The sequence below is a fragment of the Macaca thibetana genome, chromosome 3, assembly GCF_024542745.1.
Source record: "Macaca thibetana thibetana isolate TM-01 chromosome 3, ASM2454274v1, whole genome shotgun sequence".
NCBI classification, from domain to species: domain Eukaryota; kingdom Metazoa; phylum Chordata; class Mammalia; order Primates; family Cercopithecidae; genus Macaca; species Macaca thibetana.
This window is the reverse complement of record NC_065580.1, coordinates 152201356-152214101: the sequence shown is the minus strand read 5'-3', so window position 1 is coordinate 152214101 and position 12746 is coordinate 152201356. Positions and strand designations below refer to the sequence as shown.

The following is a 12746-nucleotide window of genomic DNA, read 5'->3' as shown; positions in this document are numbered from 1 at the left end:
TTGAAGACTTTACATCTTCATTGGGATCTTCTATTGTATCAAAGATGTTTAAAAATCCATTTGCAGGCCGGGCGTGGTGGCTCATGCTTGTAATCCCAACAGTGCGAGGCCAAGGCAGATGGATCACTTGAGGTCAGGAGACCAGCATGGCCAACATGGTGAAACCCTGTCTCTATTAAAAATCCAAAAATTAGCCGGATATGGTGGTGCACATCTGTAGTCTCAGCTACTCGGGAGTCCAAGGCAGGAGAATCTCTTGAACCCGGGAGGCAGAGGTTGCAGTGAGCTGAGATCGCACCACTGCACTCCAGCCTGGGAGACAGAGTGAGACTACGTCTCAAACAAACGAACAAAAAAAAATCAATTTGCAGAAACAGAATAAACAAAAATCTAATTTAGAACTATGCCCCTGAAGCAACTTTTTTTTTCCATCCTAACAATACAACCACACAAAGCTAATTTAATGGTATTTGAAGGACATTAAACATGTAGGGACATGTAAACATTAACCGAAACTCAGTGAATACCACCACATTTTAAACAGTGCCATCCACAATGGCATTTTAAAATATAGCTAAGTTTTGGGACAATTTAACAATGCAGAAGTTCAAAAAATACGTGGTATAACCCAAGTTCCTGTTTTAACCGCATAGAAGTCAAGATTTAAAAAGAGGAAATGGGGGGCATTGTGTAATTTAACATGTTTGGAATCCAAAGATACATATTCAATTGTCAAAGAGCTTCAAGCTCAGAGGAATGACCCAACAGCACATTGTACAGGAAGTACAACCATAATGATTCTTTTTTTTTTTTGAGACGGAGTCTTGCTCTGTCGCCCAGGCTGGAGTGCAGTGGCCGGATCTCAGCTCACTGCAAGCTCCGCCTCCCCGGTTTTAGGCCATTCTCCTGCCTCACCCTCTGGAGTAGCTGGGACTACAGGCGCCCGCCCGGCTAGTTTTTTTTTTTTTGTATTTTTTAGTAGAGACGGGGTTTCACCGTGTTAGCCAGGATGGTCTCGATCTTCTGACCTCGTGATCCCCCCGTCTCGGCCTCCCAAAGTGCTGGGATTACAGGCTCGAGCCACTGCCCCCGGCCAGTACAACCATAATGATTCTTTAGAGAAACAGGATGATTACTTAGAGCAGTCTGGAATTAAAAGTGCATATGTCTTTCCATGAAGAAAGATGGTTACAGAATTAAACTGATAGAATCACAATGGTACCAACTTAGGAGAAATGACAGCTGAGCCCCAGAGCCATGGAAAAGACTGTCCACAGGCACAGACAGCCACAGTGGGCTGGGGCCAGAAAGGGGAAATTCCAGGGCCCCCACCCAATTGTGCATATTGGAGTCACCTGCTGGGGATTTCCACCAGAGTTTTTATTTGGTGGTTAAGTGTCTGTGCAGTTGGATTTTTGCTTTTTTGGTCATTATGAGTACATTCCTTAGTGGGTGAAAGAGTTACTTCCAGAGAGGCTGCATAGAAAGAGTGAACCTTCTGGCAGCACATTAAACCACCAGATGCTTAACACTGGGGAGAACAAGGAGAGCACCTGAAGGTCCCAGACTTTGGACTCACTTTGGAAGGGGCTAGACAGTGTGGAGCCTGGGTCTGTGGGAGCCCTTGGACAGGCAGCAGTCAGCAGGGTCTGGGGTGAGGCATCGAGGGAGGGAGAGAGGGCTGTGCTCACAGGCCAGAGCCCATGTCCCATGACGGGACCAAGCAATGATGCGGAACCTGCACTCCTGGTATGTGGGAGGGCTGCACACGGTCGGCAGCTTCACGGCTTCAGAGCTGGTCTGTGCCATGCGGGGTCTCTTGTGCTCAGGAATTTGTCCTTGACCAAGGCACAGACAGTTCCGGTTGCCTATCCCTTGCAAGCAGTTACGATTCTCAAAGCACTTCCTGTGCCAGCCTCTCTGCATCCTCCCAGGGCCAGGCTTTAGTGATCCCTCCACCTGTACTTTTGACAAGACAAAACACAGCTTGTTCCAGGTCAGGCAGCCAGTAAGAAGGAGAGCTGGACGTGGACTGGGGGCTCACCCCTGGAGTCCGTGCTTCTTTCCCATGTCTCAGGAGCTCCCCTCAGTTCCCTGGAACAAGGTTGGAATGTCAAAAAGACCTGAAAACTGGCAGGAAGATGTCAGAAAAACCACAGAATGGATTGAGGCATCTGACAGTTTGTCTTGCTAGAGGCACATCGGCGGGGGGTGATCCAGGCCCTTGCTGCAATCACCAAGATGGATCTCGAGCAGGGGCACGTGTGTCCTAGGACCCTGGCTCAGGGCCTATTGCCCACTGCGCGGTGATATACCAACCCACCGAAACAGAGGGAGTTGCCGCAGAGAAAGTCTAAGACGCATGGGGCAGCCAAGCGAGGAGATGGGAGGAAACCTCAAACCCGCCTACTGAGGGGCTTGGGGATGGTGTTTTTCAGGGATCTGGGCAGGTGATGGGGTCTGAAGCATGGGGATCACTGATTGGTGAGTATGAGGGGTGAAATCACGGGATGGGGGATGAAGAAAGCACATTCCTGAGCTGAGTCGGTTCCTTGGTGGGGGCCTTCAGACCAGTTGGCGTCGGCTGTTTTGCTGGGATTCGGGGTGTGGAAAACACCTTAAGCAATTCTTTGCTTACAAGGTCCAGGCTCAGAGATTCCACCTCCAGGAACAGGGGAGCAGGTGGTCCATGTGCCGGGTGATTCTTGTTAAGTTAGCAGCTGCAGTGAGGCGGGTGATGGTGCCTGCCACACCCTGGTCAGTGCCCAGCTCCAATTCTGCCCAAAGCCTGACGGAATTCTCAGTAACACTGTGAGGAGGGTTTCATGCAGGGCTGGTATCTGATCTCGGCCGGACGTGCTCCAGGCCAGGCCCTCTGGTTGCCTGGTCACCTGGGGTCACCCTCCCCCATCCCTCCTTCCTGAGAGGGCATCACCACACTACACACACCCCTGTTGACCATTCCTTGATGTCGACAATTTTTTTTTTTTTTTTTGAGATAGAATCTAGCTTTGTTGTCCAGGTTGGAGTGCAGTGGCGCAGTCTCAGCTCACCACAACCTCTGCCTCCCGGGTTCAAGCGATTCTCCTGCCTCAGCCTCCCGAGTAGCTGGGATTACAGGCATGCGCCGCCGTGCCCAGCTAATTTTTGTGTTTTTAGTGCAGATGGGGTTTCACCATGTTGGCCAGGGTAGTCTTGATCTCCTGACCTCCTGATCTGCTCACCTTAGCCTCCCAAAGTGCTGGGATTACAGGTGTGAGCCACTGCGCCCAGTCAGTGTCAACAATTTGATCTCCATCTCCTAGCTTTGCCCAATCTACAGCGTGCATTGGTATCCCTGGAAGACCCACAAAGCCCAGATTGTTGGGCCCACCCAGAGCGCCGCTGACTAGCTGGTCTGGGGCCAGGCTGAGAATGCGTCTCTGACAGGCTCCTAGATAAGGCTTGTTCTGCTGCCCAGGCCAGCCTTGGGGAACTGAGGCTCGAGGCCAGCGGGTCTCCACCTTGGCTACACAGCAGCCTCCCCAAGGAACACTGAACACCAGCCACGGCAGCCCTTCTCCAGCAGGGAAGGTGCATTTAAAGCCCCAGGCGCAGGCTGGGTAGAGGTCACCTGAGCTGGGAAGTGGGCAGTGATGGAGCATCTGGCCATTTCTAGCTCCTCCCACCTGCCCAGGTAAAGGCTCCCAGGCATGTGCAGTAAAAGGTTATCACGCAGTTAGAAGCTTGTTTTTTGTTTGTTTGTTTGCTTTTTTTTTTTTTTAAGCTAGGATCTTTCTCTGTCACCCAGGCTGGAGGGCAGTGGTGCAATCACAGCTCACTGCAACCCCCAACTCCCAGGCCTAAGCCGTCCTCCTAACTCAGCCTCCCGAGTAGCTGGAACTATAGGTACATGCCACCACACTACTAATTTTGTTTAATGTTTAGTAGAGATGAAGTCTCAATGTTCACAGCTGGGTCACCAGGTGTGCCGTGTGACTCTTGTTAAGTCAGCAGCTGCTAACTTAACAGCCTCAGGTTCCAGGCTGACCTCGAACTGCTAAGCTCAACCAATCCTCCCACCTTGGCCTCCCAAAGTGCTGGGATTACAGGTGTGAACCACCGTGTCTGGCCACAGTTAGAATTTTAAAGTAGGGGACCTAAAGCAGATGCTGACCACATGTGCCCATTTGCAGGTCTGCAGTGGCCCTGGCAGTGTGGCCAGTTGTGTGGCTTGCCCAGACAAACTGAGGGGTTTCCCAGGACAAGGGCCTTCCTGTGCTAACACCGAGACGTTCACCAACTGCAGCCGTGGCCGGCAGCCTGCTTGTGTCCAGAGCTCTCAGGCAGGGTCTGTGTGGAGCTTGGTGCTGAATTCTGCTCTGGGGCTGTGAGCAGCTTTAGCACAGCCCAGGGTTGTTTCTACACTTCCCCTAAAGCGGTACTGGCTCCCTCCCCTCTGAGTACCCCAGTGGGAGGCAGAGGGGGCTCTGTAGACAGCCAGAGGGCAGGTGTAGACACAGTTGGAGGAGAGGTGTAGACAGCTTGCTGGGGGAGATGTAGACAGCTGGAGGGAAGGAGTAGATGACTGAAGGGAAGGTGTAGACACAGCTGGAGGGGAAGTGTAGGCAGTCAGAGGGGAGGTGTAGATGGCTGGAGGGGAGGTGTAGACAGCTAGAGGGGAGGTGTAGATGGCTGGAGGGGAGGTGTAGACAGCTAGAGGGGAGGTGTAGATGGCTGGAGGGAAGGTTCAGACAGCTGGAAGGATGGAAGGTATAGGCACAGCTGGAGGGGAAGTGTAGATACAGCCAGAGGGGAGGTGTAGACATAGTTGGAAGGGAGGTATAGACAGCTGGAGGGGAGGTATAGACACAGCCGGAGGGGAGGTGTAGACATAGCTGTAGGGGAGATGTAGACACAGCCAGAGGGGAGGTGTAGATAGCTGGAGAGGAGGTATAGACAGCTGGAAAGGAGGTGTAGATGGGTGGAGGAGGAGGTGTAGATGGCTGGAGGGGAGGTGTAGACAGCTGGAGGGGAGGCGTAGACGACTGGAGAGGAGGCGTAGACGGCTGGAGGGGAGGCGTAGACGGCTGGAGGGGAGGTGTAGACCGCTGGAGGGGAGGTGTAGACGGCTGGAGGGGAGGTGTAGACCACTGAAGGGGAGGTGTAGACGGCTGGAGGGGAGGTGTAGACTGCTGAAGGGGAGGTGTAGACGGCTGGAGGGGAGGTGTAGACGGCTGGAGGGGAGGTGTAGACCGCTGGAGGGGAGGTGTAGACGGCTGGAGGGGAGGGTGTAGACGGCTGGAGGGGAGGTGTAGACCGCTGGAGGGGAGGTGTAGACGGCTGGAGGGGAGGTGTAGACGGCTGGAGGGGAGGTGTAGACGGCTGAAGGGGAGGTGTAGACCGCTGGAGGGGAGGTGTAGACGGCTGGAGGGGAGGTGTAGATGGCTGGAGGGGAGGTGTAGACCGCTGGAGGGGAGGTGTAGATGGCTGGAGGGGAGGTGTAGACCGCTGGACGGGAGGGCAGACAGACACTCACTTTCCTGCTTTGCTTCTGCCCTGGCCAGGCTCTGCCACAGGTGCCTCCTTGATGGGGCCACCACACCATTTCTGGAAATGCCCTAGGATTTGGGACGGGGCTCAGGATGGGGCTCTGTACAGACCAGCAGGTGAGGAAGGAAAAGGGGCAAACAGAATCTGCCCATGGTCTGAAGCCAGCCTGTGTGGCCAAGGTCAGCAGGCAGGACAGGGCCCCCGTGCGCCTGGCCACCTTGCCAGTCGGGGGAACACAGCAGACACAGTGGCCAGTTTCCATGGACAGCCTGTGTTGAAGTTTTATTTTTTTTCTATACACATGATTGATTAACAATTTAATGAATGGGATGTCATTTTATACCCTGACAAGTTTAAATGTAAATAAATTGGCACCACCTTTAACCAGACTGTCCTGACTTGCACAGGAGACACGCTCCTCACCTCAGCAGCCTCAAACCCTCCCTTCTCACGTCTCCATGCAAGGACTGTGCAGGTCAGAGCAGGGCTGTCCCCCCTGATGAGCCCCTCGAAGCACCTGGCTGGCCATGGCTGTCATTTTGAGGGCAGAAAATAACTGGATTTCTGGTTAATTGGTGACATCCTCGAGAGCTGTTGCAAGCCATGTCTCGGCCGCGTGACGGGGCAGACGTGGTGGGCCCGATGGCCTTGTCTTCACCAAGTGCTCCTAACTCTCAGCAAACTTGGGGTTCATGACCGTCGTGGTGGCACTCTTGAAAAGGGGATTATCCTGGTGGGAAATGCAAACAGGCTTGTGAGTGTGGGAGGTTTTCAGAGCAGAATCTTTATACCTGAAGATACTCCCCGCATGGAAGCCGTCGCTTTGAGGAAGAGCTGGAGGTGGGGCAGCCCTCCCAGGGTCCCAGCACCGGCGGCCACGCTCACCCACAGCGGCGGATGCCCAGAGGACAAGCTGCCCGGGGAGGCCGAGGTGCAGCCATGCGTGGGTGTCCATGGCCTCCCGCAGCAGGAGGTCGCAGAGTGTGGGACGTACACGCCCCTCTGCGTGGGACCCCGGAGGATGGCAGCTTACGTTGTTCCACTGGGACTTGAGCTTCTCCTTCTCAAAACGCCTGTACTCCCGGAGGTCGCTCAGGTGGGTCAGGGCCTTCCAGATGACCAGCAGGAGGACGCCGATCAGCACGATGCCTGCCACAGTGCCCCCGACGATGGCGGCGATGTTGGGGCCCGCCACGCACTCTAGGAAGAAGCAGCGCACCGAGCATCAGTCCAGCCCCATCTCACTGGGCCGTGTGTGCCCACAGGTCCGAGGTCACCGCACAACACAGCACTTAGAGAGACGGAGGTTCCCAGGGCCCTGGCTCACCGTCCATCACCACGGCCAGGGGTCAGTGAGAACCTGGCCGAGCCCCTGCCGGATTCAATGCCAGGCCCCATGGTTCCAAATGAAATCTAAGGGCCACTGCCACCACCCCTGCTCACAGAGAAGAAGGCAGGGCCAGGGTACTGGGCAGCCAGGGCAGAGCACTAATACTGGGAGGTAGGAGACAGTGTGATGGACCCCACTGTTCTACATCAGAGTTCAGAATAAGGCTCAGGGTCCCTGCTGGCGTTCGCTCCCCCTACTGCGAAGGTGATTTATGGTCGTCAAGGACAGGCCCAGATCTGAGCTCAGCAGGTGAGGCTGCTACCAGGATAAGCAGCGTGAGGTCCTGGTTCCCGCAGCAGCTGTGCTCACCTCCTGAGCATGGGGACTGTGGCCATAGTGGACCAGGCCCACAGCTGCTGACCCTGGGACAGACAGGCAGTCCCTGGCCTGACCTGGCACCCTCACTCCCCATGCCCCTTCCTGCCATCCTGACCTGCACCCTCACTCCTTGGGCCCCCTCCTGCCGTCCCGACCCGCACCCTCACTCCCCGGGTCCCCTCCTGCCGTCCCGACCCGCACCCTCACTCCCCGTGCCCCCTCCTGCCATCCTAACCCGCACCCTCATTCCCCGTGCCCCCTCCTGCCATCCTAACCCGCACCCTCACTCCCCATGCCCCTCCTGCCATCCTGACCCGTACCCTCACTCCCTGTGCCCCTCCTGCCATCCTGACCCGCACCCTCACTCCCCGGGCCCCCTCCTGCCATCCTGTCTTTCCTGGTGGGGGGGTCTGCCTTCCTTCACCTGTCCTCAAAGGTGAAGTGACTTGACCGGGATTGCACAAACCAGACATGACCCAGGTCTGTCCCTCAAAGTGGCCTGCAGGGGTTCCTGCCCTGGCAGACGGGGGTCTGCAGCCCCAGGCCCACGTGTGGGTTGTGAGCTCCAGGCATGTCAGAGCACTGGGCTCAGAGCACCCCACTGCCTGCCTTGGGTCCCCTCCTGGGGAGGGAGGAGCTCCCAGGTCTCAGTCCTGCAAGAGTTCTGGCTGGCTGCTGGCCATGCCTGATGGAGTCCGCCAGCGGCCCCCCAGTCCCAGCCCCTCTGCCTCTCGGGAGCCTGTGGAACATGAGACCTGAAAAGACAGGGTCAGTGCCACCAAGGTCACCGTGGGGCTGGGCCTGGTTCCGACTGGAGCCAAATGAGTGACGAGCAGAGAGTGTTGGGGGATGGCAGTGCCTGGTGCCCCTGGGCCCTTCCAGGGCTGAAAGCCGAGCACCAGGATCTTTCAATCCCCTCAGGGGAGCTTCACTCAGCAGCCTGACCTCAGGCCACCCCTAGGGACCTGCAACTCCAAGCCTGGCCCCATGAGGCATCCAGTGGGAGATGACCTGGCCCGGGCAGTGTGGCATGCTGGTGGGCCTGCCCGGTGTGGAGCAGCGGTGCCCCAGGGAACAGGCCATCTGCTGCCCAGCTTGATGCGGGGTCAGGTGAGGAGGGGATGGAAAAGGGAGGCTGCTCGGGGTTGGGGGAACTGGCCTCTGGCCTCCTTGCAATGCCACCAAGGGCATCCCGCATGGCTCACCCACCCTGCTAGGCCCACACCACTGGAGGTGAGACCCTGCTTCTGCACCACCCTCGCCTCTGCAGAGACCCCGCAGTCGGAGCTCTGGAGCCGGTCCCCGCTACACCCCAGTGGCCTCACCTCGGCTCTCATCCACATAGATGATGTAGTGATCCCACCCGTCCTGCTGCTCCAGCATGTACGTCACCCAGCAGCCCTCTGAGTCCCTCTCCTTGCAGGTCCTGCCCTTCACGGGGTTGTTCGACAGCTGCAGGTGCCGACACGCCGCGCTGCAGTTCTTCCCGAAAGGGCCTTTGTCGAACTTCAGGCACTCAGCACAGGAGCTGTGGGGAGCCAGGCGTGAGCGTGGGTGCCAGGGCGTGCGGGGGCTCAGGCATCAGGGGCTTGGGCTTGGGTGTGTGTCCACCAGGTGGGGCAGGTGGGGTTGGGGTGTCCTCAGGCCAAGGAGGGGGCCCGAGTGGGGCAGATGCGGGGTGCAGTGGGTGAACTGGGAGCCTGATCCCAGGGCCCATGGCAGGTGCGCACAGGAGGGAGGGGGGCACAGGGGTGCAGCGGCCGCTGAGGGCTCCTCAGTCCAAATGCACCCGCAGAGAACCCTGAGGTGCAGAGGTGCTCACTGGGGACCCTGAGTGAGCCCGGCTGCTGGGGAGGTGGCCGGGGAGCAGGGATCCCTGCCCACCCTGCCTGCTCCACCTGCACTCACATGTGCTCGCCGCAGGGCGAGGGGCAGCCGGGGCACTCCTGGCACAAAGGAGGCTGGTAATTCCTTTCGCACTCACACACGTTGCAGCGGCACCGGCCACGGCCGCTGCACTCGACGCGCCGCGCATTCAGGCAGCCCTCGGTGGTCCTCTCGCACTGGCACGCTGAGCCTTCGAAGCCCTGGAGGCAGCGGCACTTCCCGCAGAAGCAAAGCCCCCTCGCTGGAAGACGGGGGCAGCACGACTAAGCTCCTGCTTGGCCTGGGGACCGAGACCCGCCCGAAACCCCACTGCTGTCGCTCCCTCCGGCCCACCTGCCTCCTCCAGCTTGGGGGATGTGCCTGAGCAAAAGGCACCGGGCCACTAGCCAGGCCTTCCAGCCCCTGTCAGCCACGTGGCCACCTCCTGGCCAGTCTGGGCCTGCCCCTGCCCTGCTGTGAATGGGACCTCGGTAGGGCTGTGATCGTTCCTCCTGTGGACCCTCCCCACAAGGACCCCTTGCCCTCATGGAGACAGAAACTGAGGCAGGGCGGGGTGCAGGGTCGTCCAAGTTCCTGCTGACGCCCAGTGGCCGGGCGAGACTTGCGCTGTCTGTCCTGAGGATCCCCCCTTTTTGTTCCACTCATTGCGTGTTCCAGAATGCACCCCCCAACGCCGAGTCTGTGCCGCAGGACGGCTGTTGTACAGCAGGGACCTACGGGCTCACCCGGGCCGCCGCAGACCTGGCCGTTGTAGCGCTCACAGTTGACGGTGTCACATTCGCAGTACTGCCCGTATATCATCTTGCCGGGGACGTCGCTGGTGTGGCACAGACACTGCCCGCAGACGCAGTCCCCCAGCCCTGAGCAGATGACGGAGTTGTTGTCCTTCCGGCAGCTTCCTTCCAGCTCCTGGCTGCTCCGGCCCTGCGTCTGGCACTCACAGGTTTTCCCAATGTAGCCAGTGTCACACCTGGGGACAGGAGGAGCTCCAAGGTCAGGCTCCCCACAGTGATGTGAGACGGCCGCCCCGTCCTCCAGGCCCCTTGCCCTTGGTGGAGAACACCCCTGTGGCACACTGTCTGTGCCTTCCTCGAGGCCTACTGAGGACCTGCCATGTACTAAATGTGCTCAAAACGTGCGGGGGCCCTGGGCTCCCTCCCCAGGATGTCCCGAGGGGAAAGCAGACACCTGGCCTCGGCCTGAGCATGCAGCGGCTCGGCAGGCTCACTGTGCAGCTGTGTTGCTGCCATGCACATGGCCTGTGCTGCGACACTGGTGCCCTGTGAGTGGCTGGTGTCTGCTGCTGCATGCCCCACGTGGTGGCCAGCGGGGACTTGGCACTGCCACCTGCCACAGCCCCGCCCTCTCTCCAGCCAGCTGCCGCCTGCGTTTGTGCACTGACCGGCCAGGTTGTGGGAGAACTCAGGGACAAGTGGTTTTGTCAGATGTGGAAGCTGTCACCAAGACGCGGGCAGACAGGAGCCCCTGAGGCATCCTCAGGGACAGCCCTGCCATGGGCTGTCTTGCTCCCCAGAGGAGGAAGCCACAGGACCGAGCATCTGATTACCTGCGGCAGGGCACCCCGCGACACCTGCCAAGTGTTTCGACTGAGTCACCCCTACAGTCCCGTGAAGAGGCCGCCCCAGGACTGCACACCCAGGATAGTGGGCAGGGTGGGCACTGAGGCACGGGGACAGCCAGAGACCACCAAGACCACAGAGACCATCACTGTCCTGAGAAATGGGAGGAGGCTGGGGGCAGCAGGGACCTGCAGGTCCACTGCCACCAGGGCGTGGACTGGCACAGCAGTCTGGAGAGGGGAGGAGGTGGCCAGAGCAAACGGGGCAGAGCCCTGGGAGGTCAGCCCAGCAGCTCCGCCAGGCAGGCAAGGAAAGGGGGAGAGCCATCCAGCCCCAGGGTAAGCTTCCTGGCTGAATGCCATGTGAACCTCCCCGCTGGGTCCACCTGTCCCCAGCTTCTCCCTGAGGTGGGGTGCCCACGCCTGGCAGGGGGTGTGCACTCCCGAAGGGAGGCCTATGGGGCCCAGGCTGCCAGAAGCAGTCACCTGTCCCAGGAGGCTCTCTGGCCTCTCATGCCCCAGGGCTGCCAGCCTGATAGCCTTGGGTCCCCAAGGACAGAAAGAAGCCAGCTCCGAGGGTCAAGGAAGGTCAGGCAGAGAAAGTGACCTACTCAAGGCCATGGGCACGCCCAGTGGGGACTCCTTGTGCCCCTGACATGGGCCTCTATCCTCTGGTGAGGGGGTCCTCCTGCCCACCAGTCCCCTGCCTTGGGTCCTCCATGGCCAGAGAGTGTAGAGTACAGGCTGGCATCGCTGGTGCCCTGGCTCAGGAGCACGGGGGAGGGCTTGCCGAGGGTTTCTGGGTTCCAATCCCAAATCTCCCCACCTCCTGCAGAAGGGGGCCCCCAGGACGCCCGATCTGTGGAGTGGGGGTGGGGATGGAGCCACCTGTGCCCACCTTACCTGCTTACACCTGCCCTGTGGGGTGGGGCTGGGGGAGGCTTCATGGGAACCTGCACCCACCTCACCTGCAGACACCTGCCCTGTGGGGTGGGGCTGGGGGAGGCTTCACGGGGACCTGTGCCCGCCTCACCTGCAGACACCTGCCCTGTGAGGTGGGACTGGGGGAGCATTCACAGGGACCAGGGCCCACCTCACCTGCAGACACCTGCCCTGTGGGGTGGGGACCAAGGCCCACCTCACCTGCAGACACCTGCCCTGTGGGGTGGGGACCAGGGCCCACCTCACCTGCAGACACCTGCCCTGTGGGGTGGGGACCTGTGCCCGCCTCACCTGCAGACACCTGCCCTGTGGGGTGGGGCTGGGGGAGGCTTCACGGGGACCTGTGCCCGCCTCACCTGCAGACACCTGCCCTGTGGGGTGGGACTGGGGGAGCATTCACAGGGACCAGGGCCCACCTCACCTGCAGACACCTGCCCTGTGGGGTGGGGACCTGTGCCCGCCTCACCTGCAGACACCTGCCCTGTGGGGTGGGGCTGGGGGAGGCTTCACGGGGACCTGTGCCCGCCTCACCTGCAGATGCCACACTCCAAGAAGCCCTTGCCATGGCAGAAGCCGCGGTCTCTGCTCTGGTCCCGGCACCGGCACTCACACTGGGGAAGGACCCGTACGGTCACTGTGTCCGTGAAGCCCAGTGCCCGGATGACAAACGACTGCTCCTGGATACACTCTGTGGCCGTGACCTTCACCCGGAAGGTGACCTGCAGGGCAGTGCTGGGCTCAGGTGGGGACCTTCGGCGGCCAGGGTCACAGCCCGGCTTCCAGCCCTCACCTGCTGGCCTCTGCAGGGGTCGTGGGGGGTTCAGCGTGGCGAGGAGGGGATGACTGGGAGCAGGGAAGAGCTGATGCTCAGATCCGAGAAGCCAAAGTCAGCTGGCAAGGAGGTGCTCTGCCCGCACTCCCGCTGTGACCGGCACCAGGATCTCCCAGGCCGCACATCAGCAGAGACATGTGACACGCAGACAGCAAATCAAGATAAGCTGAGCACACTCCCACTCAGACCACCCAGCATGAGGGAATGTTCTGGTGAGAAGCCACAGGCAGGCCAGGCGCCGGAGCTCACGCCTGTAATCCCAGCAC

General features: G+C 59.4%; 3 protein-coding genes across 7 annotated transcripts in view; all 3 read right to left on the bottom strand.

Moving 5' to 3' along the window:
* The window catches only part of PTTG1IP (PTTG1 interacting protein), a 142101-nt gene that overhangs the window by 35696 nt on the left and 93659 nt on the right, over positions 1-12746 (bottom strand). The window lies entirely within an intron of this gene.
* The window catches only part of SUMO3 (small ubiquitin like modifier 3), a 177081-nt gene that overhangs the window by 82202 nt on the left and 82133 nt on the right, over positions 1-12746 (bottom strand). Inside the window, exon 1 of one of the 2 annotated variants that reach the window (XM_050784525.1) lies at positions 9751-9771. The exons of the other annotated variant lie outside the window; for it this stretch is intronic. The gene's annotated coding sequence lies outside the window, so the exon portion shown is untranslated. Of the gene's footprint in view, positions 1-9750; positions 9772-12746 lie in introns of those variants that run through there. 2 annotated transcript variants of the gene reach the window in all.
* ITGB2 (integrin subunit beta 2) overlaps positions 5788-12746 on the bottom strand; it is a 46932-nt gene continuing 39973 nt past the window's right edge. For all 4 annotated transcript variants that reach the window (XM_050784414.1, XM_050784413.1, XM_050784412.1 and 1 more), the window contains 6 exons: positions 12180-12367; positions 9853-10097; positions 9149-9368; positions 8566-8768; positions 6566-6732; positions 5788-6262 (listed from right to left, as the gene is read on the bottom strand). In XM_050784414.1, the coding sequence (XP_050640371.1) occupies positions 6200-6262; positions 6566-6732; positions 8566-8768; positions 9149-9368; positions 9853-10097; positions 12180-12367 (1086 nt within the window). In that variant the 3' untranslated portion in view covers positions 5788-6199. The remainder of the gene's footprint in view (positions 6263-6565; positions 6733-8565; positions 8769-9148; positions 9369-9852; positions 10098-12179; positions 12368-12746) is intronic.